This window comes from Pygocentrus nattereri, chromosome 29 (assembly GCF_015220715.1).
Source record: "Pygocentrus nattereri isolate fPygNat1 chromosome 29, fPygNat1.pri, whole genome shotgun sequence".
Classification (NCBI taxonomy): Eukaryota; Metazoa; Chordata; class Actinopteri; order Characiformes; family Serrasalmidae; genus Pygocentrus; species Pygocentrus nattereri.
The window spans coordinates 5,748,977-5,776,842 of record NC_051239.1 but is presented as its reverse complement, the minus strand read 5'-3'; the positions used below and the strand labels follow the sequence as shown (position 1 = coordinate 5,776,842).

Genomic DNA, 27,866 nt, shown 5'->3' with positions numbered 1-27,866 from the left:
GGTCGGTGCGGCTGCAGGTTTTCTTTCCAACAAAGCAGAAGATCAGCCGATTCCACAGGCTTAACATCTTCAACTCCTTGGATCCACCGTTGGTTCCAAAACACACTCCGTCATGTTCTTCATAACTTTCATATTTCATGAGCTCCATTCAGAAGCTGGGCGTCGTGTGAGGCTGTAGCTCTTCTCTCCAGTCTAATAGACGGTGATGTCATTTTAAACCCTTATAATAAAAGAAGCTGAACTTTGTTTTTCTACTGAAAGTCGACCCGTTTTTCCCCAAATCTGGGCTCTAAACTATAAACAGACGGCGTCTCTTCAGTGATCTGCTCTGGAAACATCACTTTAATAAAATAACCCAAAGAGCGTCGGAGATTTTTGGCTTTCAGCAGTGAATTGTAAGCGTATAGTGACATGTGTAGATCATAAAAACACTTAATTTGAGGGGAACTTTTACACAAAATAAAATAGAAATGTACATTTATTTCATGCAGTTACTGAATAATTTGCCTTACGATTTGGCCACAAAAAAAATTCAGATAGACAAACCAAAATATATCCTGGCGAGTAAGAAGTCAATTGATTAGTGGTCATCAGGTGAGCTCCTGCCTTCACTAAAAACCTGCAGCCACTTCGACCCTTTGTGGATAAAGCTGGACCCCCTAGACAGAAAGGATTCTCCTATGCTGGTCAGCAGCACAGATACATAAAAAGCTGCTCATTCTCAACCACACGCATCCCAGAGTAGAGATGTCCGGGACGATGTACAAACACGTCTGTCAGAACATGAAGCTGATGGACCAAGAAGCAAAAACTGTCTATGAAAGGCTGGAGGTTACAGAGGGTTGTGGTCTTTCTGGCTTAGGCCCCAAGAAGCCTCATTCTTGGGGGCAGTTTCCTGCTCGTACCGGACGTCCTCCTCATCCCATTTCTTCCTCCCTGGTCCTTTCAGTGGAACCTTTCGTCCGTCATGACTTTGAACTTTCTCTCTTCTTGTAACTCATTCTCTTCCTGGTTGGAAACCTCATCGTCGCAGGCCTTCTGGATGTTCATGTCCTGTGAAATGAGAGATTTAATTAGTGCTGTAAATACGTGGTGTCCAAAAGTCTGTAGACACCTGCTCATCCAACGTTTCTTCTGAAACGAAGGGTATTAATAGGGAGTCCGTGCCCCTTTACTGCAGTAACGGCCTCTACTCTTCTGGGAAGGCTTTACACTAGATACTGGAACATTGCTGTGAAGATTTGATTGAGCATTTCTAATTCATCCCAAACTCCATTTCATCCCAAAGGTACTGGATGGATCTCCATTGCTGCAGAGAATCCATTTCCATTGCTCTACAGGCCGATGACAGGGGCTTTATACCCCTCTGCACTAATGGGCAGCCGGTCTAGATCATCTAATTTTGTCAGGATGCTTTTCTATAGAGATTTTAATTCACGTATTTAAAAGACCATATGGATGCTTTTGGATGTGTATCTTGAAGGTCAAGCTGATTTACACATGCTCTCTCTTCAGGACAGTCAACAGCATTTTTCCAACAGCTGTTGGACCAAAGCTTTTATTTAGGGACGCAATGTGGAAATTATATCATTATTGGCAGATAAATACTAAAAAACATCAATATCAGACAGATGTTGCTACCATTTGATAGAACAGTCCCTCTGCTCCACAGCCCAACTCCTGGGGGGCTTTATGCTCCTTTAGCTGATGCTTGCCATTGGACAGGTGACGTTAGGCCACATGTATCAGGCTCCAGTCCTGCCGGGCCAAAACAGTGCACACTACCTCAGTGAACACACCCGATTCAGCTCACCAGCTCATCGGCAAGGCCTTCATAAACTGAAGCCAATAAACTGAGCCAGCGTTTTTTTTATACATCACACCACTTTAGCTGAAAATATGAACAAACCTCACCAGGAAGATGAAGGAAATTTAAATCCTTTGTTTTGTCAAACGTGTCTTTGGTTTCAGCGTCGCTCAAACAGTTTTGCTGCATCACGTGGCGACGCTGTTCGCTTATTTCTGGTACCGCCGTCTGTTTTCGCACATGCTCAGACTGAGAAATCCGAAAGAAATCAGAGTAAGAGTCACATGCACTGAGAAATCTGATTACTGAGCTAAAATCCAGCCTCTTCATCGACCTTCATCTAGACCTTACTCCGATGTAAGAAACCAGAGTGTGATGTTCACATGAACATTTGAATAATCAGACAACTGCAGAAACCCGACTATGATCAGTGCATGTAAAAGCACTAATTTCATATCCCTGCTCTCGGAACAAAACCTCGTATGTCCATTTTCGTTGTTTTTCAGTTTCTGGCGTCATGTGAAAGTACACGCTGTCCTTTACATTATGTGTTAATTTAATGATGTTTGGACCAAGATAACCGACCCAAAAAGACCTGGGAAAAACTCTGGTTCCATTGACTTGCATTAAAAGCAGAGTAGGTTTTCTCCCTCTCCTGTAAAGTTCTAATGATGGAGATACGAGGTTCCGTTCCTACAACTGCGATGTACATTAACAAGCAACAAACCACAGATTCATAACAAATAAACTATGACCATGTTAAATAATCAACAAGGCAGATTCCCTTGTTACCTCTTTCCTCCGGGTCTAATAAAGGGTTCGGTCATCTTACCTTATCATATCACTCTATCTTTAACAACAGGGTCCAGTAAACCCAACAGACCCGCACTGGGGTCACTAGCAAATAAAAGGACCAGATCCAATGGTCTCCAACCCTGGACCTGGAGATCTACCGTCCTGCAGAGTCTAGGTCCAATCACAATCTGCCACGTCTGCTCCAGCTAATTAACCTCCCCCCAGTCCCTGATTGGCTGGATCAGCCGTATAAGTGGTAAATGAGGGGGCGGGGCAGCTTATTAGATACAGGTTGAGACTGAACTCTGCAGGACAGCGGACCACCACAAGGGTGGGTTCCTGACCACTAGGCTTTACCTCCTCATCATCTTCCTCCTCCTCCTCTTCCTCCTCCCCCTGCTTCTCCAGAGCCTGGGCCTTGTGGATGGGGATGTTGCCGATGTCTCCACACTGAACACAAAGCAGCAGTTTCACCCACACACGAGGGAAAACGGGGAAACGTAGGCTGGCTTACTCGAATTTTCCGCTCCACCTTAAGCAGTAGGTGGGGAATGTATGCGCCGCTTAAGGTGGAACGGAAAATTCGACTAACTTGCGGTTTACTACGAATGGAGTGAGCAGATATGATGGGGAAACTTACCATGCCGTGTTTCAGCACCTCCAGCACTTTACCGAGCTCTCGGCGGACCGTCCGGGTCGAGACCGGGTCGCAGCGGTTCTGGTTCAGTTCTGTGGTGATGTCGAAGGTGGTCGTTTTCTTGGTGGTTTGGTTTCGGTGCTTTTCGGCGACTATCCTTATGAGCGCCCGTCTCTCCGAGTCCGACAGCTTCGCCTTGCGGCCGCAGTTCCTCTTCGCCGACGCGGTCTGGCCGTATTTGGCGAACGCTGTGAGCACTTTGGACACGGTTCCCCTCGACACGTTCAGCAGTTCGGCGGTTCTGGTGACCGAAGCCCCGGCCATTCGGGCTCCGACTATCAGACCCCTCTCAAACTCCGTCAGCTGCTTCATGTCGCTAAAATGGTTTCTTCGTTTGGTGTCGCTTCCTCCACTTTTTCAGCAGTCCAGCAGCGCACTGCTGACCCCCACTGGCCGCCTGGGCAGCCAGTGATTCACACTCACACTCACATATACACACCAATCAGACACAACATCACGACCACCTCCTTCTTATCAGCCCCACTTACTGTATAGCTGCACTCTGTAGTTCTGCAGTTACAGACTGTAGTCCATCTGTTTCTCTGATACTCTGTTACCCTGTTCTTCAGTGGTCAGGACCCCCATGGACCCTCACAGAGCAGTAAAAGTCCAACCAAAAATATCCAGCCAACAGCGTCTTGTGACCACTGATGAAGGACTAGAGGATGACCAGCACAAACTGTGCAGCAGCAGATGAGCTGTCATCTCTGACTTTACACCTACAGGGTGGACCAACGAGGTAGGAGTGTCTAACAGAGTGGACAGTGAGTGGACACAGTGTTTAAAAACTCCAGCAGCACTGCTGTGTCTGATCCACTCATACCAGCACAACACACACTAACACACCACCACCACCACATCAGTGTTACTGCAGTGCTGAGAATGATCCACCACCCAAATAGTACCTGCTCTGTGAGGGTCCGTGGGGGTCCTGACCACTGAAGAACAGGGTAACAGAGTATCAGAGAGACAGATGGACTACAGTCTGTAACTGTAGAACTACAAAGAGCAGCTATACAGTAAGTGGAGCTGATAAGATGGACAATGAGTGTAGAAACAAGGAGGTGGTCAGAATGTTAGGCCTGGTACACCTGGTGTACACCTGTTCACTATATGTCCAAAAGTATCCAGACACCCCTTCTAATGATTGAGTTCAGTTACTTTAGGGTACACAGGTGTTTATCTGTGCACACACAGCTTGTTTAATATCCATAGAAAAGCACGGACCAATAGACTGGGACGCTCTGGAACAGCCGCACATGAGCCTATGGTGACCTTGTCCAGTGCCAAGTTTTGGCTAGAGGGGTATATAGCCACCCCTACATTTCCAAAAGTATTCGCTCATCTGGCTTCACACACATATGAACTTGAGTCACACCCCATTCTTAATCCATGGGGTTTAATATGATGTTGGCCCACCCTTTGCAGCTATAACAGCTTCAGCTCTTCTGGGAAGGCTTTCCACAAGGGTTAGGAGTGTGTTTATGGGAATTTTTGACCGTTCTTCCACAAGAACATTAGTGAGGTCAGACACTGATGTTGGGCAAGAAGGCCTGGCTCACAAATTCACCCCAAAGGTGTTCTGTCAGGTTGAGTTCAGGACAACTCATGTTGGAACAGGAAGGGGCCGTCCCCAAACTGTTCCCACAAAGTTGGGAGCATGAAATTGTCCAAAATCTCTTGGTGCTGAAGCATTGAGAGCTCCTTTCACTGGAACTAAGGGGCCGAGCCCAACTCCTGAAAAACAACCCCACACCATGATCCCCCCTCCACCAAACTTTACACTTGGCACATTGCAGTCAGACAAGTACAGTCTCCTGGCAACCGCCAAACCCAGACTCATCCATTGGATTGCCAGACAGAGAAGCGTGATTGGTCACTCCAGAGAACTCGTCTCCACTGCTCTAGAGTCCAGTGGTGGCGCTTTACACCACTGCATTCCACGCTTTGCATTGCGCTTGGTGATGTAAGGCTTGGATGCAGCTGCTCGGCCATGGAAACCCATTCCATGAAGCTCTCTACACTGTTCTTGAGCTGATCTGAAGGCCACATGAAGTTTGGATGTCTGTAGTGATTGACTCTGCAGAAAGTCGGTGACCTCTGCGCACTATGCCCCTCAGCATCCGCTGACCCCGCTCTGTCATTTTATGTGGCCGACCACTTCGTGGCTGAGTTGCTGTCGTTCCTAATCACTTCCACTTTGTTATAATCCCACTGACAGTGGACTGTGGAATATTTAGTAGTGAGGAAATTTCACGACTGGACTTGCTGCACAGGTAGCGTCCGATCACAGTACCACGCTGGAATTCACTGAGCTCCTGAGAGCGACCCATTCTTTCACTAATGTCTGTAGAAGCAGTCTGCAGGCCTAGGGGCTCGGCTTTATACACCTGTGGCCATGGAAGTGACTGGAACACCTGAATTCAATGGTTTGGATGGGTGATTGAATACTTTTGGAAATAGTGTATATACACAGTGTTTTGATGTGGAATGGTCCATCATACAGAAACTTACTCTGATTTCTCTTCAGTGGTGGTGATAGGAACAAGGGGTCACCATGTCAACAACACAAATATAGCCATTTTATTTACTCTCCAAAAACCTACACATCTTCTGAGTTTTTACATGTAATGTTGATGATGGTGAAACACTGGAAAAACTGGAAAAATAAGTTCTTTGGGGAGTATTTTGCCTTACAACACCCTGCGTGTGCCAATCTACTATGAATGGATACAAAAATAGCTCGAAGCTAAGGAAAGATCTCCAGCTGTGAATTCATAACCATTTCACGTAATGACTGTCTGAGGGAGCTTTTAGAGACATTACAACTCCTCAGACATCTGGTTCCCATCGTCACCACTGTAAAGAATTGGTTTTCTAGAACAGAGCACTTCACTCCAAATCACTCTAAATGACTGTTTACATCTTAAACATTTGTGTAGAAATTCTAAACATTTGGTGGAATTCTCCTTTAAGGTGTAAACAGTTAGCCAGAGTGGTTTGGTTTCGAAGTTGTCAATTCTAAAGAAACTTGAGTAAGAAATGGTTCACAGTGGTGGTGACAGGAACCAGAGATCTGGAGAGTTTTGTGTCTCTAAAAGCTCCATGACAGAGAGCGATACCAGTGTCCCAGGCCTGATACACTGATGGACGATAGGTTTCATCATTTTTGGGGTGCACGCAGGGTGTTTCCACAAGGGTTAGGAGTGTGTTAATGGGAATATTTGACCGTTCTTCCAGAAGCACATTTGTGAGGTCAGACACTGATGTTGGACGAGAAGGCCTGGCTCACAGTCTCCGCTCTAATTCAGCCCAAAGGTGTTCTATCAGGTCGAGGTCAGGACTCTGTGCAGGCCAGTCGAGTTCTTCCACACCAAACTCGCTCATCCACGTCTTTATGGACCTGCTTTGTACACTGGTGCTCAGTCATGTTGGAACAGGAAGGGGCCGTCCCCAAACTGTTCCCACAAATTTGGGAGCATGAAATTGTCCAAAATCTCTTGGTGCTGAAGCTTTAAGAGTTCCTTTCACTGGAACTAAGGGGCCGAGCCCAATTCCTGAAAAACAACCCCACACCATGATCCCCCCTCCACCAAACTTTACACTTGGCACAATGCAGACAGACAAGTACCGTCTCCTGGCAACCGCCAAACCCAGACTCATCCATCGGACTCCCAGACGGAGAAGAGTGATTGGTCACTACAGAGAACTCGTCTCCACTGCTCTAGAGTCCAGTGGCGGCGCTTTACACCACTGCATTCCACGCTTTGCATTGCGCTTGGTGATGTCAGGCTTGGATGCAGCTGCTCGGCCATGGAAACCCATTCCATGAAGCTCTCTACGCTGTTCTTGAGCTGATCTGAAGGCCACATGAAGTTTGGAGGTCTGTAGTGACTGACTCCAGAAAGTCGGTGACTTCTGCGCACTTCGTGGCTGAGTTGCTGTCGTTCCCAATCGCTCCACTTTGTTATAATCCCACTGACAGTTGACTCTGGAATATTTAGTAGTGAGGAAATTTCACGACTGGACTTGCTGCACAGGTGGCGTCCGGTCACGGCACCAGGCTGGAATTCACTGAGCTCCTGAGAGCGACCCATTCTTTCACTAATGTCTGTAGAAGCAGTCTGCAGGCCTAGGGGCTCGGCTTTATACACCTGTGGCCATGGAAGTGACTGGAACACCTGAATTCAATGATTTGACGGGTGACTGAATACTTTTGCCAATATAGTGTACAATTACAAGTGATATACTAAAACTTCTTTCTGTGATATTTCACGTGCTTCATCACAACTCAAAAATAATTTCAAAATGATTTAGACCTCCACATCGTGTGCTAATTTACTGAGAATTTTATTTAAACATGTAAATCAAACTTTGTAAATCAAAACAAAATTTTTAGCATCAGCACAAAAGCTAGTTTTACTCGGCTTCGCTAACCAAAACATATGCAGAACTGGACACTTAACACAACGTAGGTACAGAGAAAGCCGTCCACACTGAAACAACCACACAGTAGCAAACTCCTGGGTAACAGATCAACCGTGCGTGTGTCTATGTGAAGATGTGTGTGGTCTGGTCGTAAGACGTACGAGAGGGTTTCCCCAAAATCTGTCAGGATCTGGTGGTCACAAAATGACACTGCTGTAAATAAGCTGCTGCTTTAGTCCCAAATCTTAACCGCAGGGCTCGGGACTCACTCTCCTTGTACTTCTTCTGATTCGTTTTGTTCCTCGCTGGAACCATCGTCCTCATCCTCGTCCACCTTTCGGATGATCATGTCCTGTAAGAAATTGGGTTTATTTAGTGGTTTTTGTACACATTCCCCTGGGTTTATTGCGTTCAATATGAAATGGATTTAATAAAAGAAAAAGGACAATATGAAAGCCAGTGTTACTATGGCAGAACATATGTTCTATTGGAAATGGACTTTAGTGTTTAATGCAGTATAAACCAGGGGTGGCAAACTCAACCAGTAAAAGGGCCACATTAAAAAAAATTATCAAAATTTTAATGAATGTTTTACATTTACGGCATTTGGCTGACGCTCTTTTCCAGAGCGACTTACAATGTGATCATTTTACACTGGCAGGCGAAGGTGGTGTTGGGAGTCTTGCCCAAGGACTCTTATTGATATAGTGTAGGGTGCCTGCCCGGGTGGGGGATCGAACCCCAGTCTACAGTGTCTAAGGCAGAAGTGTTAACCACTTCACCATCCACCTATATGTTGTGTTATAAGCCCAACTGGCCACTGTTAATTCAAAGCATCAAATACTTCAACAGTAAAATACAAACACCTGTAGTAAACCTTGAAATACTGCACGGACACTCAAAATATTCAAAATATAAACGTCCCCAGGAGCTCAGTCTTCCAAGCCTGCCTACCTGCTTAAACTAGACACCTGGCGTCCTTTCTCTGCTGCAAGTTCATTAAGCCTCGGGATCAGTTTCTGAGCTGCTCTGCTCACATTAAGTGTTTATGTTGGTTGAGCTGCAGCTGAAATGCATTCTGGTGATATGACAGGTGTGGAATAGAGCAGAATTGAGGTGTAACCGCTGTCCAATAGACTGTTGTTGGGGTAAGAGAGTCTGAGCACGTTACGCTGCAGTGCATGCTGGGGACTGTAGTGCAGTGCATTGTAAAACGGGCTAATATTAATAGAAAATTAAAGTACGTTTGCAGGCCGGATAGGACTGTGTGGCAGGCCTTGTGTTTGACACATGGGATGTAAACACATTTCAATATATTTTAAAGGAGGGTAGTTTATTAATGGGGTATCATACAGAAAGACCAATCAGAACAGAGGCTATTCGAATATATCAGCCTTCAGGACACAGCAACACAAACATCCTGTCCAGTCCAAAGAGATCGAGAGAGGTTGGAATAAACAGAAGAAATTATAAGGTACGCACCCTTTAAAGCGGCTTTAAATGCTTTAGTTCCAACTGTTTGAAAAAGTTATTTTTAACAAATTAAAATAATTTAAAACCATAGATTTTCAGCGGAGTCCTGGACACGACTTGACACGCGAACGAGATCCTAATGCGTGGCCACAACTTAGGCATGGTCTCGTCCTCATGCCTTACTAAATCATGGCCATGACTTAATTATCTCACTCCCTTGCCTTACTAAGTCATTGCCACGCATTAGGATCTTGATTTCATGTGTTAATAAGGCATGACCACAACTTAGTAAAGCGTGGGAACGAGATCCTAATGCGTGGCCACAACTTAGGCATGGTCTCGTCCTCATGCCTTACTAAATCACGGCCATGACTTAATTATCTCACTCCCTTGCCTTACTAAGTCATTGCCACGCATTAGGATCTCGATTTCACGTGGCCACGCATTATTTGTATTTATAGGGGATGTCACCAGCATTTTTGCCTTTTTTTGAGCCTTTTGGAGCCCAGGGCAGTCGCTCAGATCACCCACGCCTTTAGCCATTACCTCGTCATCCAGCTCTTCATCATCATCCTCATCACCCTGTTTCTCCAGAGACAGAGCCCTGTCGAGGGCGTGGAGGGGGGTGTCCCCACACTGGACCCCAACAAAAACACAAAACATCAGATCTCCCAGTCAGTGCCAACATATGTAGACAAAAAGCACGTAATTAGCTCAGAGCACAGGGGGCGACACTTACAGGGGTCTGTTTGGGGGGCTTTTTGTTCGGCTGCTGTTTCCTCTCCGCCAGCGTGTCCAGTATAATCTGGCCGTTTTTCGAATAAGCTGCCATCACTTTAGACACAGTTTCCTTCGACATGTTCAGTAACTCGGCGGTCTTGGCGACCGAAGCCCCTGTGCTTAGGGCTCCGACTATCTGGCCTCTCTCGAACGCGGTCAGCCGCTCCATGTCAGCCACGAACAGCGGCTCCTTCCTTCCCTTCCACTTTCCTGCTGCCTAGCAGCGGGTTCTTCTTCCTCTGTGCGCTGGTGGAGCGCAAACTACAAACACACAGCGCCCCCTGCTGTAACACTGCGGAACCAGCCAGCAACCACATACACTGTATTTCCAAAAGTTTTCAGTCACCCACCCAAACCACTGAATTCAGGTGTTCCAGTCACTTCCATGGCCACAGGTGTATAAAGCCGAGCCCCTAGGCCTGCAGACTGCTTCTACAGACATTAGTGAAAGAATGGGTCGCTCTCAGGAGCTCAGTGAATTCCAGCGTGGTGCCGTGATCGGACACCACCTGGGCAGCAAGTCCAGTCGTGAAATTTCCTCACTACTAAATATTCCACAGCCAACTGTCAGTGGGATTATAACAAAGTGGACAGCAACTCAGCGACGAAGTGGTCGGCCACGTAAAATGACAGAGCGGGGTCAGCGGATGCTGAGGGGCATAGTGCGCAGAGGTCACCAACTTTCTGCAGAGTCAATCACTACAGACCTCCAAACTTCATGTGACCTTCAGATCAGCTCAAGAACAGCGTAGAGAGCTTCATGGAATGGGTTTCCATGGCCGAGCAGCTGCATCCAAGCCTTACATCACCAAGCGCAATGCAAAGTGTGGAATGAAGTGGTGTAAAGCGCCGCCACTGGACTCTAGAGCAGTGGAGACGTGTTCTCTGGAGTGACCAATCACGCTTCTCCGTCTGGCAATCCGATAGATGAGTCTGGGTTTGGTGGTTGCCAGGAGACGGTACTTGTCTGACTGCATTGTGCCAAGTGTAAAGTTTGGTGGAGGGGGGATCATGGTGTGGGGTTGTTTTTCAGGAGTTGGGCTCGGCCCCTTAGTTCCTGTGAAAGGAATTCTTAAAGCTTCAGCACCAAGAGATTCTAGACAATTTTATGCTCCCAACTTTGTGGGAACAGTTTGGGGACGGCCCCTTCCTGTTCCAACATGAGTGCGCACCAGTGCACAAAGCAGGTCCATAAGGACATGGATGAGCCAGTTTGGTGTGGAAGAACTTGACTGGCCTGCACAGAGTCCTGACCTCGACCTGATAGAACACCTTTGGGATGAATTAGAGTGGAGACTGTGAGCCAGGCCTTCTCGTCCAACATCAGTGTCTGACCTCACAAATGTGCTTCTGGAAGAACGGTCAGAAATTCCCATAAACACTCCTAACCCTTGTGGAAAGCCTTCCCAGAAGAGTTGAAGCTGTTATAGCCTCAAAGGGTGGGCTGACATCATATTAAACCCTATGGATTAAGAATGGGATGTCACTCAAGTTCATATTCCACAAAAGTGGAATAGTTTTTTGTAAAAGGTCACAACATTCGAGTTGTTTTGCTTAAGTCTTCTCGTTCACCAGCTTCTTCTACTGCTAAATTTTCCAGCTCCACCTTAAATGCTGCCTGAGGCGCCAGAATGTAACTGCTGCATAATTTAAGGTGGAACAGAAAAATTAAAACAAAGAGCTGTCAAATGAGTAGCTGACTTCAGCTTTGTGACTTTTTAGTGTTTGACAGTTTCTCATTGCAGATTAAACATATCGAGAAACCAGCTGGAGTGATTATAAATGCAAATAAGTCCATCACAAAATTATCAAACTTTCATTTTTTTTATTATATTCATCTTAAACCCTTCACTTTTGGCATTTTGTTAGGTAACTGCAATGCGATAGTGACCAGCGGTTTATATGGGATGTCATGAGCAGGGCTCTGTAAGTTACTGTCTAAGGTCTAAAAAATATTCTGAGGCCTGGAGTTACGAGACACTCAACTTGTGGCCTCAATGTAGTTAGTCGTGGCCACGGCTTATTAAAAAATAATGGCCAAGTCACCTTAGGGGCACCTACATTGCTCAATAAGTGACTGCAATATTGTAGGTGTTTCACCCTCTACAGTGAGTAATATTAAAACGATTCAGGGGCTCAGGCGTAATGTAGGTGTCAAGGCCAAAAACTATAACTGAATGCTTATGACCTCCAATCCCTGTGGTGCCACTGCACTAATAACCAACATGTTTCTCTAACATGAGCTCCAGAATACTCTGACAAACTGTAGCAAATGAACACCGTCTGTCCGAGGGTCCACAAATGCAACCTAAGCCTGTAGTAAGTCATAACAGCAGTGACCAGAAACACTGCCACTTTCTCTGGGCTCGAGCTCATCTGAGGTAGACAGATTCTCAGAGGAAATGTGTATTGTGGACTGACGAGTCAAAATTTCTGACTGTTAATAGAAATAGTGAATGTTTTGTTCTCCAGACCAAAGACAAAAAGAACCATCCAGTCTGTTACCAGCATAAAGTTGAAGATCCAGAATCTGTCATGGTACTGGGTTGGGTCATAGAGGGTAGCCTGCACATTTGTGAAAGCACCATTAAAACACTGAACACATTTTGGCGCAACACAAGCTTCCATTCAGACATCAAATGTTGTTAGCACCAGTTTTCTAAAGACTACAATAAAGTCAGAAAGGGGGCACAAGGCGTTTTATCCTGTAAAGCATGAAGTCTGTTACTCGCTGACGAGCACCTTAAAGGGTGTGTCCAACTCGGATACAAATCAAGATACTGGGGTCCATACCGCCACTTTCTTGAAGGCTTGGAATAGAATTGCAGGACTCGCTAAAAAGGGCACGTTACACGTGAGGCATCTTCCTCAGATTTTAGAAGTCACGACTTTTTTATAGCTGTTGCACGCAAAACATTTCCTTCTCCTGTGCTTTGATTCATGACGCCATCAGTGATAAGTCAACTTCGACTAGACTTTCGTCAAATAACTGCTGACTTTAAAAACATTGTCATGCATCCCCTACTAGCTAATGCAGGCCACAACGAACCATTCAACAGGGTCACTGAAAACACCCTAGAACTACTTTAGAAAAGCCTTTCAAGATTGTGTGTAAACTTTAAATTCAAATTTGTTATTTTATGAACACCCACATCCTGTTTCGAACAATATTACTGTATTTTCTCGTGTTTAAAATGTCAAAAGCTTAAGAAACATGAGGAATATAAACAGTTATGAGGAAACACAGAAAGGAAATATGCAGAAACTAAACAGTTTTAACACAATTAGGTTTAAAAAATAAAAATAGAAAGTCTTTATAGGGGAGCTTGAATTACTTTTTTTCTCAATTGTCATCGTTATCAGCCGTTTTAAATCAGTGTCACTGATTACAACCCATAAAAGAAGAACTATGCTTATCAACAGCATAGATACACAGAAAACTGCTCACACTGAAATAACCACAGGCATCCCTGAGCAGAGATCTCCTGCCGGACAGGCCGTACGAGTACATGGACACGACTTTGAACTGGCTGCTAGTGATCACGACTGGAAAGTTCACCCAAAGTCTACGAAAAGCCGAAGGCCACAGAGTTGGTGTTGTGTCCGTTCTGCTTCAGTCCCTACGAGGCTTTGCTCTTAGAGGCAGGCTCCATCTCCTGCTCATACTCGATCTCCACATAAGCTCGCTTCTTCCTCACTGGTCCTTTGAGTGGGGTCTTTCCTTTTGACTTGGCTGGGGGCTCTCTCTCTTCTTCCATTTCTTCCTCCATCTCTTCTTCTGATTCACCCTCTTCTTCACTCTCTTCCTCTTCCTCCTCCTCCTCATCATCACTGGCCTTTACGTTGTTCATATCCTGCAAATTAATTTGGTGGTAAACACAAGACAGAAGTTACTACCACTGTCTTTACAATGCGTTGTTAATATACTGCCGTCACAATGCTGAGCAGAGGTTGGGATATGCAAATGAGCCTCCAACCAAGCACTGCATATTTAACTGCTTACTTTAAGCATCCTGGCCTATTAGTGCCAGGAATCAAAGTTATCATCCATCATTGATCTATCAATCATCATTTACACTAACATTCACAAGTTTGAGATCGCCGTTTTCAACAATATCAAGCCAAGTGTGTTACAGACACAAATGCATCTAAAAGGGTATTTTCCACTGTTTTCACACTATTTGCAGGAAGCTATAAAATTTCAATGTTGAATGGAGCTGCAGTGGATTTCAGAATAACTAAGAAAGATGTATAACATGAAGAATCAACTAAAAGTTGATATCCAGGATGCCTCATATTTGGAAAAACAAAAACAGCTACTTGTAATAATTGACAAATTTACTAAAAATAATAGTTTATTATTTAACAACTACTTTTTTCTAAAGCACCTTTTGTTCCCAACATACTTTAAATTGTGGACAAACCATCAGTTTAGGTTGGGGTGTATAGTTTATAGATTTAAAGGTCCAAAAAGCAAAAACCTCCCCAGGATTTTGTTCCAAGTGCTGCTGGTTTGAGCAAATTAGAGGAGTCAAGCCTGTGGAACAGAATCCTGGGGAGGGTTTTTACTTTTTACTGGACCTGGATTACCCACCTTTAAATCTATACCAAGCAAGTTCTTATGAATTAACTACGGTGGTTGTGAACACTTGCACACACATATAAGGCAGCACAATTCTTAACCACAACACACAGGTTTTTAATCGAGGGTGAATCTGAACTGTGATATATACCTACCGTATGGTTTACACAGTGTTTTATGTTTGTGCTGCACTCAAAATACAGCTTTGATGGGCTCACCTCAAAGTCACTGAGATCACTTTCTTCAATCTCATCAGCTGCCACAAATTCTCTTTTACCAACGTCCTGCAGAGACGAACACAATCAATCAGCATGCCAGAGCCACATCATCCCTACCTGCTTACAAAATTAGTTTTACATTAAAACACCACAGCAGAGCCACCGTCACAGAGCCCAGTTAACTCACCTTCCATATGTTTGACTGTCAATAGCAGTCACATTAAACCAAGGTTACGTTTACACAGCAGGTAAAAGTGGCCCAAATCCGCCACTAAACACAAAAACACTGAATCGGGCATTTTCGGTTCCGATTTGAGACGTTTTCATATATGGTACTGAAATCCGATACGTAGCCAATCCCGGGCAATGAGACTCTCATCTGTCTGAACAGCCAGATCGGAATTCATGTGACTTACGTCAATCCAACTGGACAATCATCATCACTTCGCACTCCTGAGGCTTATAAACATTTAGGCTGATGTTTCTGTACAAAAAAAAAAAAGAAGAGCATCATCGCAGCCGCTCCGTGTTCGAAGAGATTTGAACGAAATGGCCGGAGGAGACCGAAGCTGCAGCATCAGAGAACACGAACCAAAGAAGTGACCGCGGCCAAATAACGTGCCCTTTTTACGGTGAACTCGAACACCGACTGGCGTTCGCTGGCCATCATGACCGTTTACCTCTGGACGCGCCGCGTGAAGCTCTGTTCTTTTGGTCGGTTTAGGAGCCGATCTGTTCAGACCGATGTCGCAGTTTAAAAGATAACGTGAACAGCCAAAGAAAAAAATCGGATTTGGTGAGAAAATCTGATTCGGGCCACTTTAACCTGCTGTGGAAATGTAACCCAACATGAACACAAAAGGAAGTTGTTTACCTCATCCTCCTCTTCCTCCTCCTCCTCTTCTTCTTCAGATTCTGTCTCACTCTCCACATCTTGTTTCTCCAGGGCCTTATCGAAAGCATGGACTGGGAAGTTGTAGATGTCTCCATACTGTCACAAATGAGAAGATAACAGGACGTTATTCAAGCTGCTCTCTACTTGATGGTGAGGTCAGATTCACACGATTAGATTCCACAGGGTTTCAGTATCAGTTCAAAGTCACTCGAGTGCTGTGAGGTCCTTCTTACCGTGCCCTGTTTTAACCTCTCCAGTAGCTCTTTCTCTATGGCGTTATCCAGCTGAGCAGCAATAAGAGCTTTTTCCTGCAATGAAAAACAAACGATAGAGAGGTTTCATTCTTCAGACTAGACCTGATTGATACAGGAATACATATACTTAGGCCTTGACATACAGAGCTGTATACATTTTTTACTGCAAAATAAATAGACACTGGCTGTCACCCACTCACCTCTCTCCTTTTCTCTCTCCTCTCTACCTTCCTGCTAAGTGGGACCAATTTTCTCCTGCAAACAAATTAAGACTTGTACTGATCACACTGTTATTATATATCAACAAGCACAGGCAAGCTGGGCTTTATGGTAAATAATCCACATCATTTAAATAAAAAAAATAAATAAAATAACAGGTTTGCTTTCACGGATTCTCATTACTGACGTACCAAAATAAAAATTCTGAGCTGGAACCCGGAATTCTAGACGTTACTGGTCAAAAACGAAACTGAAAAAAGGGCTTTTTGCTGTGAATAAATATTCTAAACATAAGAACTACAAGGCAATAAACTTCACATAAAATGGCCTTAGTAAAACATGTAGTGGAGACATTATGAGTGAATATAAATTGCTTGACTAATGTGCCTAATTAACTAATTAAAACCAGAAAAAAAGTTCCACATACATTTTTTCCCTATTTGAACATGTCTGCACTGACCAGCACAGGAATATGTGCCTTTAATCACCGTTTCATAATCATTCAAATTATTTGTTAACTTAGATTTCCTTTTTTGACCAAAACTCAAATGTGCCACTTTTGCCCACATGTGGCTGAAATGTTTTGGTGGCTGAAACTTCGGTGTGTTCTTTATGCTCACTGCTGTGCAAACGGGTGGGTTACAGACATAAAAATGACTTCCATCAGCCCAGAAAACCACAGAAAGGACAAAAGAAGAGAGGGAGGTAAACAGATAGATGAATATACTCACTGCCTCTTCAGTGTGAGTTTGCGGATGCGGATAAGATACTGTGTGATCTTAGTGAAGCGCTGTTTGCACTTGTGCCGCATATAATGTGGCCAGTAGATGAGATTCTCGTCGATTTCCTGCAGGGCCTTCTCATAGTTCTGACTCAGCTTTACCTGCAACAAAACATCAGAGCTATAACACTACGGATTATGGTAAATATCATCACGCAAAAAGCACATTACGGAAAGTTTATCCAGTCTGAAGGAGTTTGGGATGCTGTTGGTAAGCACCGCTAGATGAATATAAAACAAAGCCAGCTTCCAACTTAATTTTGGACTTGATTCTTTTTATTACTGTTACTTTACATTTAGTTTTTACTGTACAAATTCAATCAGAGGTCTATAGAAGGCTTTTATGTTAGAACCCAGCTTGGCTCAGTTCTGGAGAGCTTTGATGGGCTCTGGTTCAGACTCAAAGCTTGGGACTGTGGGGCAGGTTGAGCTCTGACAAAATTCCCAGGCTGTGTTTGGTTTCGGAACATTTACAGATGAGCCTTTTCATCCTTTGCAGCATTAAACAAGCCGTACATGATGAGGACTGTACACAACGTTGGCCATGAAATAAACAGACTGATATGCTGATACAGCAGCCGAGAAAGACTGAACTCAAGTTACTCCATAAAACCATCTTTGTCATTTACTTGTTATAAAAATCCGTTCTCTACACATGGCTTACCTTCTCCCACATGCGAGCTGGGAACGCTGCTCTTTCGACAACTTTCATGTAGAGGTAACACCGACCTGAGAGGTACAAACAAGCCAGAGTTATAAAATACACCAGCTACGATCCTTCAAACAATCTTTCCAAAGATCGCTCCGTACCTTTCTCCTCTCGGACTGTGGCATACTGACTGTTGGCCAGAGGGCACGACTGGCGATTGCAGAGGCCGGTGACGTTGTACTCATTCCGGCAGAACTGTTGCGTCTTTGTTCTTCAGGGTTCAAAGGAAATATCGGTGTAAAAGTCAGTATTACCTCCTAAGATTAAAGGGACATACTGCACAATTCTGGTAGCTTTATCCACATTTCAGTTTGAGAAAAGGAGAATCTGAACACTTACTTGACTTTATAAGAGCAGAACTGCCTATTGCTGATAAGATCCCATATTACCTGCAGGGAAACAGTAAGGCTTAAATCAGAGGACGGCGTTAAACGTACGAGAGCGCAGACCGAGTACAGGTGTAACACGATAAAAATCGCAGCTGTTTACTGTTGTGTCACTGATCGGTCACTAAAATAAGACAAATTTGGCCACGTAAGACCCCTTGTGGCCAATTACACAGTCAGATGCCCCCAAGTGTGCATAAACTGAACTCCCACTTCCATTTAACAGCTTGAGGAAAATACAAAACATCATACAGCCCTAAAACATTTGACATTTCTTATATTTACCACTTTTAACATGTTAGTTTACTCATTTGTTGTTCTTGTGGAAAGGTGACAGTAACATGTTTTCATTAACTGCTAGCTTTCTGACGACTGTTATCATCCTACAGACCAATTTACAGTATAATAAATCAGTGCTATGACCAAACTACCGTTTTTAACAGATTGGCACCTTGTTTTCACATCTTTCTGTGAAAAATATGCGCTATGAACATGTTTTTGCTCATGAATGTGTTAGTAAACAAGCTAGAAAATACACGTAGTTGATGTCCATCTACAGTTCTCTAACCAAGAAGCAAAATAAGTAGCAAACGAGGCTCAAACGAGCTTCTTATTGGAATTCCCCGTTCCACCTTAAAAGACGCAGCAACTCAGCAGCTTTGGCCCCTGAGCCACAATGTAACTGCAGCACCATTTAAGGTGGACCGGAACATTCGAACAAGAAGCCAACTTCAGCGTCGCGTTGTGTAAGACTGCTTTCTAAAAATGTTACAGACGTGAGCAAAAAGTCAGCGGTTCACAGCGTTTAAAGCTCGTAAACGAAGCTGGACGGAGCCGCCGGCTCAACACGCGGGGTCTGGCCGCTCGTACAGCAGCTCGGGCCTCGGCAACGTTACTCACGCTGTCGTGCTGCATCCTGGCTTCTTCTTCGAGACGCCGGTGAAACTTTAAGCTACAGCGCAGTTAAACCCAAGTTTAACTCCTGAATAAATAAACCAGAACTGAACTGAACGCAGAGGCTGAGAAACCGGGAGCTGCCGCACGTGCGGGGAAGCTTTAGGAGGCGACCATGCTGGAGAGCGAGATTTCCGCTGAAGGGGGAGGGGAGGGGGGTGTTCTCGCGATATCTTCCTGAGCCTGCGCAGTAAAGTGTAGTGGCACAATATTTAAAACTGCTATACTTTATACATCAAATCTGTGAAAGGGACGTATATATATATATATATATATATATATATATATATATGTGTGTGTGTGTGTGTGTGTGTGTGTGTGTGTGTGTGTGTGTGTGTGTGTGTATACAACCCCAATTCCAATGAAGTTCGGACGTTGTGTGAAACATAAATAAAAACAGAATACGATGATTTGCAAATCCTTTTCAGCCTATATTCAATTGAAAACACTACAAAGACGAGATATTTAATGTTCAAACTGATAAACTTTGTTTTTTGTAATTATTCACTCATTTTGAATTTGATGCCTGTAACACGTTCCTAAGAAGTTGGGACAGAGGCGTGTTTACCACTGTGTTGCATCACCTTTCCTTTTAACAACACTCAATAAGCGTTTGGGAACTGAGGACACATTTTCAATGGGAGACAGGTCTGGACTGCAGGCAGGCCAGTCTAGTACCCGCACTCTTTTACTATGAAGCCACGCCGTTGTAACACGTGCAGAATGTGGCTTGGCACACAGTCTCACACACACACTCACTCACACATATATATATACACAGTCACACACACACACACACACATATATATATATATATATATATATATATATATATATATACAACCCCAATTCTAGTGAAGTTGGGACGTTGTGAAGTTGTGTGAGTGTGTATGTGACTGTGTATATATATATGTGTGAGTGAGTGTGTGTGTGAGACTGTGTATATATGTGTGTGTGTGTGAGACTGTGTATATATGTGTGTGTGTGTGAGACTGTGTATATATATATATATGTGTGTGTGTGTGTGTGTGAGACTGTGTATATATATATATGTGTGTGTGTGTGTGAGACTGTGTATATATATATATGTGTGAGTCTGTGTATATGTGTGTGTGTGAGATTGTATATATATGTGTGAGTGTGTGTGTGTATATATGTGTGAGACTGTGTATATATATATGTGTGTGTGTGTGTGTATATATGTGTGAGTCTGTGTATATGTGTGTGTGTGAGACTGTATATATATATATATATATATGTGTGTGTGTGTGTGTGTGTGAGACTGTATATATATATATATATATATATATATATATATATATATATATATATATATATATGTGTGTGTGTGTGTGTGTGTGTGTGTGACTGTGTATATATATATATATATATATATATATATATATATATGTGTGTGTGTGTGTGACTGTGTATATATGTGTGAGTGTGTGTGAGACTGTGTATATATATATATATATATGTGTGTGTGTGTGTACAGCGACAGTAAAGGTTGTTAATACATCTCTTATTTAATCTCTCCATAAATAAATAAATACCAGCTGGATCAGTGCTGAGGACTGAATGCACTCAAAATAAACAATAACACGTGGGGAGGAGGACTAGAGTTACACGAGGACTGTGCGTTCTGCGCATGTCCGGAGTTGCTTCACTCCTGTCACATTAACAATTTTACAGAACCTCAGAACTCGTCCCCTCACAGAGAGAGTCAGGCAGACAGCTCGCGCTGCTCCCGGCCGGTCAGACGGTTTGTGCGCCTTGCGTAACAGGTGAGGCCGCGCATCTCACAGAGACTGTGAATAAACCAATCATCATTTTCACGACCAGGAAAGATCACGAGAGTCCAGAGGCCGGGCGGCTGATGTTCCCTCCCAGAGCAGGGTTCTGCAGGAGGGTGAGGCGACCGGGTCTCACCGATGGTCAAACACGACGGTGTCCAGTGTCTCTGACTCTAATATGACACCCAGAGGTGACTTTACCCAGCAGGGAGTCCCAAAACTGCAAACTGCTTCAACCATGAACTCACTTTTAATCACATTCATCACAAGTGCATTCTGGGATTTGTACACGCAGCCTCCTCAAATCTAACCTGAACCTGCAGCGCCACCTCGTGGCAGCAAGAAAGTATCTGATTTTACAAAAACGTGAGAAGGAGTTTGCACAGAAAGGCTGGACGCTCGGATCCAGACTGTCTGACCTTCGCTAGAAGCCGCTGTTTGTGGCATTCAGACCAGTCAGGCCAGCGTATAATGACCACCTCTTATTTTCAATGGATACTTTGGTCAAAACACAGAACTCACAGCAGGTTACTGCCAAAGCTGAAGTGTGAGTAATTTGTCCACAGCTGCTTCAGTCCTTCAACTTCACATTATTACACGATTACGTTCATAAACACAAACCTCCTCTAACCACAATGAGGAACTTCACTCCACACTTACTGATCTCCTCAGAACCGAATCATTACAACAACATTAGCAGTTCTGCAGAACCTCACAGACAGAGTCAGGCAGACAGCTCGCGCTGCTCCCGGCCGGTCAGACGGTTTGTGCGCTTTGCGTAACAGGAGAGGCCGCGCATCTCACAGAGACTGTGAATAAACCAATCATCATTTTCACGACCAGAAAAGATCACGAGAGTCTAGAGCCCGGGCGGGCTGATGTTCCCTCCCAGAGCAGGCTTCTGCAGGAGGGTGAGGCGACCGGGTCTCACCGATGGTCAAACTCGACCGTAGGGACAGGCCAGCGTATAATGACCACCTCTTATTTTCAATGGATACTTCGGTCAAAACATAAAACTCACAGCAGGTTACTGCCAAATCTGAAGTGTGAATAATTTGGCCTTTTTATTTCACTGTTTATAACCATTAAGAGTTCTTTTTCACACCAAAAAGAACCATCTAGTAAATCAGTGGTCACCAAACCTCTTCCTGGAGATCTACCTGCCTGCAGGCTTCACTTTCAACCTAAATCTTAGAGACCCCCTTCAGCTACTCAGGGCCTGCGTTCAAAACCACATACAACCATTCTATACATATGAACAGGCTTCTAATGCTGGTGCACTGTTTCTGACATACTATTTAGCAGTGGTGGACAGAAACTGAGTAACTGAGTAAATGTAATTAGTTTCTGTACTTTAGTATTTTTTCATGTATCTGTACTGAAGTTTCTCCGTTACTGGGCGACTTTTTCCTTTCACTCCACTACATTTCAGAGTCTAATATCCGACTTTTTCCTCCTACATTTTGAGAAATCTGTCGTTCCTTTTGGTTTCTGTGTGTATAATAACGTAACATGTCAAAACGAAAGAAGCGCAAAGCCAGAGCACCAATCAGGGCCCAGCGGTCACTTTGTTTAGAGCTGGTTTTGACCTGTTGGTCATACCGACCCAGTGCAGCACGCGGTTCAACGTCAGCGCAGCAGCGTAAAACTTTGGGAGAGTCTGTTCAACATAAATGATGAACTAACCTAACTTTGTGTAAATAGAGCTCAATATAGAAATATGTCCACATATGCAGTCGAGACTGACGCGGCTTTTTTCTGAATTTCTACAAACACCGTTTCATTTTATAGTAAATGAGTTTGGGCTGGTTTATGTTTATGAACAGACGCCTACAGATCAACATAGTAAAGGAGCTCATCTGTGATCCTGAGTTTAAAGCCAGTTTTTATTCAACTTAAACTTGGAACTAAGTTGTAAATAAATCTGAAACTGAAACTTTGCTTGTGTGTAAAAAGTGATTTCAGAGCCACTCGGTTCTCCCTGATGGAAACTGTTTACCTTCAGTGTTTTGTGCTTCTGATCATTTTAATAGACGTCAGCGTCACTAATTAATGACGTTCTATTACGTCTAGAACGTTACTTGCCTGACTGCACTGTCCCAACTGTAAAGTTTGGTGGAGGAGGGATAATGCTTTAATGCTATGGCGTTGTATTTCAGGGGTTGGCCGAGAACCCTTAGCTCCACTGAAGAGATATCTTAATGCTTCATCAGACCAAGACATTTGGACAATTGTACGATTCCAACTTTGTGGGAACAGTTTGGGGAAGAACCTTTTCTGTTCCAGCATGACTGAGCCCCGATGCAAAAAGCAAGCTCCATAAAGGCATGGCTGGGTGTTACGCCCAACGGCGTATTGTTTACATGTCTTTATTTTCTCTCCTCTCTTGCTCAAGCTTCTGCTCTCTTCAGCTTCTCGCTCTCCTGTCTGTCATAGACGTCAGGTGTTGCTGCTGATGGAGGTGTAATGGTGCGCGCTGATTGGCTGTGCTGAGATCTCGGCAAGTGCTTATAAGTCTGGTGACCTCAAGGCTCCTCCACCTTCCCTTGATGATGTTGCCAGGTCAAGAAGTTCCATCATGGAGTAGTTGGGCCTGCTCTCTGTATAGTTGCTAGTCTATTGTGTTGTGTTGAACTCTCCACTGTGGTGGTGTGTGAAGCCTTTTCTTAAAAGACGTTGACTTCTAGATTGGAAGCCCTACGGGGGTGTAGCCTTGTTTTCTTTGGGCTTTGTCTTAGTTTTTGTGGAGGAAGTTAGGTAATGCTTTTGTATACTTGTTTAGGCAAGTTATTTGATTTGGGGACGTATCATTTTCCTCGTTCTTTTGGCTGAGATCCCTCCTGAAGCTTAAGTGAACTATGTTGTGGCCTACCCTAGATGGGTTGTAACACAGGGTGGTTTTGCTGTGGAAGAACTTGACTGGCCCTCTCCGAGCCCTGACCTCAACCCCACCAAACACCTTCGGGATGAACTAGAACTGAGATTGAGGGCCAGACCCTCTCGTCCAACATCAGTGTCTGACCTCACAAACGCTCTTCTGGATGAATGGGCACAAATTCCCACAGACTCTCTCCAAAATCTGTAGAAAGCGTCCCAGAAGAGTGGAAGCTGTTACAGCTGCAAAGGAGGACCAACTCCACATTAAAGCCTATGGATTTAAAATGATTTGGATTTAAGTAAAGTAGTATGTACTTTGGGAGTTGGCAGCACCTGTATTGGTATCAGTCAATACTCGAGGGGTCATTATTGGTATGGAGGGGGGGGTTGTAACGTGCCATCTCTACTTATCAGTGCTTGCACTGGAAATTTTGAATGGAATATCCGTAATACTTTGTTGACGGGCATTTCCTCTTCCTTTATCGATCTGATTTATTAACCCCTTAACCTTAAGTGCCTGTATGTGCATTAACATGTCAAGTCACACTTCATGTCCATGGTAGAGTAAACTATAGTAGTTACTGAATACATCTTGCAATTACTAACCAAAGAGGAAGTGCAGTTTAAGGGGTTAAACACAAAAAGACCCCGTTCTGCTGCTTAGAGCTGGACGCGTTTATGGTTTTGGCTGCTCTACACACTGATGAAGAGCTCCAGACTTGTGTTAGTGAGGTATTCATAGCTCTTCCCCTATGACAACCATACAGATTGAACTAGAAACTGACTTCCGGCCGGTCAGACAGTTTGTGCGCTTTGCGTAACAGGAGAGGCCGCGCATCTCACAGAGACTGTGAATAAACCAATCATCATTTTCACGACCAGAAAAGATCACGAGAGTCCAGAGGCCGGGCGGCTGATGTTCCCTCCCAGAGCAGGGTTCTGCAGGAGGGTGAGGCGACTGGGTCTCACCGATGGTCAAACACGACCGTAGGGACAGGCCAGCGTATAATGACCACCTCTTATTTTCAATGGATACTTCGGTCAAAACATAAAACTCACAGCAAGTTACTGCCAAATCTGAAGTGTGAATAATTTGGCCTTTTTATTTCACTGTTTATAACCATTAAGAGTTCTTTTTCACACCAAAAAGAACCATCTAGTAAATCAGTGGTCACCAAACCTCTTCCTGGAGATCTACCTGCCTGCAGGCTTCACTTTCAACCTAAATCTTAGAGACCCCCTTCAGCTACTCAGGGCCTGCGTTCAAAACCACATACAACCATTCTATACATATGAACAGGCTTCTAATGCTGGTGCACTGTTTCTGACATACTATTTAGCAGTGGTGGACAGTAACTGAGTAACTGAGTAAATGTAATTAGTTTCTGTACTTTAGTATTTTTCATGTATCTGTACTGAAGTTTCTCCGTTCTGGGTGACTTTCTCCTTTCACTCCACCACATTTCAGAGTCTAATATCCGACTTTTTCCTCCTACATTCTGAGAAATCTGTCGTTCCTTTTGGTTTCTGTGTGTATAAAAACGTAACATGTCAAAACGAAAGAAGCGCAAAGCCAGAGCACCAATCAGGGCCCAGCGGTCACTTTGTTTAGAGCTGGTTTTGACCTGTTGGTCATACCGACCCAGTGCAGCACGCGGTTCAACGTCAGCGCAGCAGCGTAAAACTTTGGGAGAGTCTGTTCAACATAAATGATGAACTAACCTAACTTTGTGTAAATAGAGCTCAATATAGAAATATGTCCACATATGCAGTCGAGACTGACGCGGCTTTTTTCTGAATTTCTACAAACACCATTTCATTTTATAGTAAATGAGTTTGGGCTGGTTTATGTTTATGAACAGACGCCTACAGATCAACATAGTAAAGGAGCTCATCTGTGATCCTGAGTTTAAAGCCAGTTTTTATTCAACTGAAACTTGGAACTAAGTTGTAAATAAATCTGAAACTGAAACTTTGCTTGTGTGTAAAAAGTGATTTCAGAGCCACTCGGTTCTCCCTGATGGAAACTGTTTACCTTCAGTGTTTTGTGCTTATGATCATTTTAATAGACGTCAGCGTCACTAATTAATGACGTTCTACTACGTCTAGAACGTTACTTGCCCGATTGCACTGTCCCAACTGTAAAGTTTGGTGGAGGAGGGATAATGCTTTAATGCTATGGCGTTGTATTTCAGGGGTTGGCCGAGAACCCTTAGCTCCACTGAAGAGATATCTTAATGCTTCATCAGACCAAGACATTTGGACAATTGTACGATTCCAACTTTGTGGGAACAGTTTGGGGAAGAACCTTTTCTGTTCCAGCATGACTGAGCCCCGATGCAAAAAGCAAGCTCCATAAAGGCATGGCTGGGTGTTACGCCCAACGACGTATTGTTTACATCTCTTTTTTTTCTCTCCTCTCTTGCTCAAGCTTCTGCTCTCTTCAGCTTCTCGCTCTCCTGTCTGTCATAGACGTCAGGTGTTGCTGCTGATGGAGGTGTAATGGTGCGCGCTGATTGGCTGAACTGAGATCTCGGCAAGGGCTTATCAGTCTGGTGACCTCAAGGCTCCTCCACCTTCCCTTGATGTTGGTGCCAGGTCAAGAAGTTCCATCTAGGAGTAGTTGGGCCTGCTCTCTGTATAGTTGCTAGTCTATTGTGTTGTGTTAAACTCTCCACTGTGGTGGTGTGTGAAGCCTTTTCTTAAAAGGTGTTGACTTCTAGACTGCTAGATCGCTAGAAGCCGCTGTTTGTGGCATTCAAACCAGTCAGGCCAGCGTATAATGACCACCTCTTATTTTCAATGGATACTTCGGTCAAAACACAGAACTCACAGCAGGTTACTGCCAAAGCTGAAGTGTGAGTAATTTGTCCACAGCTGCTTCAGTCCTTTAACTTCACATTATTACACGATTACGTTCATAAACACAAACCTCCTCTAACCCCAGTGAAGAACTTCACTCCACACTTACTGATCTCCTCAGAACCGAATCATTACAACAACATTAGCAGTTCTGCAGAACCTCACAGACAGAATCAGGCAGACAGCTCGCGCTGCTCCCGGCCGGTCAGACGGTTTGTGCGCTTTGCGTAACAGGAGAGGCCGCGCATCTCACAGAGACTGTGAATAAACCAATCATCATTTTCACGACCAGGAAAGATCACGAGAGTCCAGAGCCCGGGTGGGCTGATGTTCCCTCCCAGAGCAGGGTTCTGCAGGAGGGTGAGGCGACCGGGTCTCACCGATGGTCAAACACGACCGTAGGGACAGGCCAGCGTATAATGACCACCTCTTATTTTCAATGGATACTTCGGTCAAAACATAAAACTCACAGCAGGTTACTGCCAAATCTGAAGTGTGAATAATTTGGCCTTTTTATTTCACTGTTTATAACCATTAAGAGTTCTTTTTCACACCAAAAAGAACCATCTAGTAAATCAGTGGTCACCAAACCTCTTCCTGGAGATCTACCTGCCTGCAGGCTTCACTTTCAACCTAAATCTTAGAGACCCCCTTCAGCTACTCAGGGCCTGCGTTCAAAACCACATACAACCATTCTATACATATGAACAGGCTTCCAATGCTGGTGCACTGTTTCTGACATACTATTTAGCAGTGGTGGACAGTAACTGAGTAACTGAGTAAATGTAATTAGTTTCTGTACTTTAGTATTTTTGGTGTATCTGTACTGAAGTTTCTCCGTTACTGGGCGACTTTTTCCTTTCACTCCACTACATTTCAGAGTCTAATATCCGACTTTTCCCTCCTACATTCTGAGAAATCTGTCGTTCCTTTTGGTTTCTGTGTGTATAAAAACGTAACATGTCAAAACGAAAGAAGCGCAAAGCCAGAGCACCAATCAGGGCCCAGCGGTCACTTTGTTTAGAGCTGGTTTTGACCTGTTGGTCATACCGACCCAGTGCAGCACGCGGTTCAACGTCAGCGCAGCAGCGTAAAACTTTGGGAGAGTCTGTTCAACATAAATGATGAACTAACCTAACTTTGTGTAAATAGAGCTCAATATAGAAATATGTCCACATATGCAGTCGAGACTGACACGGCTTTTTTCTGAATTTCTACAAACACCATTTCATTTTATAGTAAATGAGTTTGGGCTGGTTTATGTTTATGAACAGACGCCTACAGATCAACATAGTAAAGGAGCTCATCTGTGATCCTGAGTTTAAAGCCAGTTTTTATTCAACTTAAACTTGG

At 44.1% G+C, this 27,866-nt stretch overlaps 2 protein-coding genes and 4 non-coding genes across 6 annotated transcripts; all 6 read right to left on the bottom strand.

The window, feature by feature from the left end:
- Window positions 1-432: 432 nt before the first annotated feature.
- On the bottom strand, window positions 433-3,666 carry LOC108411166 (protein MAK16 homolog). The gene is made up of 3 exons (XM_017682598.2): window positions 3,243-3,666; window positions 2,960-3,052; window positions 433-1,053 (listed from the first exon to the last, which is right to left on the bottom strand). The coding sequence occupies exons 1-3, from the start codon at window positions 3,609-3,611 to the stop codon at window positions 946-948; spliced, it is 570 nt and encodes a 189-aa protein (XP_017538087.1). The 5' UTR covers window positions 3,612-3,666; the 3' UTR covers window positions 433-945.
- Window positions 3,667-11,788: 8,122 nt separating this feature from the next.
- mak16 (MAK16 homolog (S. cerevisiae)) lies at window positions 11,789-19,109 on the bottom strand. The gene is made up of 10 exons (XM_017682608.2): window positions 18,925-19,109; window positions 17,978-18,027; window positions 17,740-17,849; window positions 17,594-17,658; window positions 16,880-17,031; window positions 16,130-16,184; window positions 15,909-15,983; window positions 15,655-15,771; window positions 14,781-14,846; window positions 11,789-13,834 (listed from the first exon to the last, which is right to left on the bottom strand). Exons 1-10 carry the CDS (start codon window positions 18,937-18,939, stop codon window positions 13,601-13,603), a joined length of 939 nt encoding a protein of 312 aa, XP_017538097.1. The 5' UTR covers window positions 18,940-19,109; the 3' UTR covers window positions 11,789-13,600.
- A 1,625-nt stretch (window positions 19,110-20,734) lies between these two features.
- On the bottom strand, window positions 20,735-20,830 carry LOC119262859. Its single transcript, XR_005129974.1, has one exon. It is a non-coding gene; the product is annotated as a small nucleolar RNA U13 (small nucleolar RNA).
- Window positions 20,831-21,528: 698 nt separating this feature from the next.
- On the bottom strand, window positions 21,529-21,624 carry LOC119262858. The gene has a single exon (XR_005129973.1). It is a non-coding gene; the product is annotated as a small nucleolar RNA U13 (small nucleolar RNA).
- Window positions 21,625-24,444: 2,820 nt separating this feature from the next.
- On the bottom strand, window positions 24,445-24,540 carry LOC119262862. The gene has a single exon (XR_005129977.1). It is a non-coding gene; the product is annotated as a small nucleolar RNA U13 (small nucleolar RNA).
- A 2,176-nt stretch (window positions 24,541-26,716) lies between these two features.
- On the bottom strand, window positions 26,717-26,812 carry LOC119262860. Its single transcript, XR_005129975.1, has one exon. It is a non-coding gene; the product is annotated as a small nucleolar RNA U13 (small nucleolar RNA).
- Between the last annotated feature and the right edge of the window lie 1,054 nt (window positions 26,813-27,866).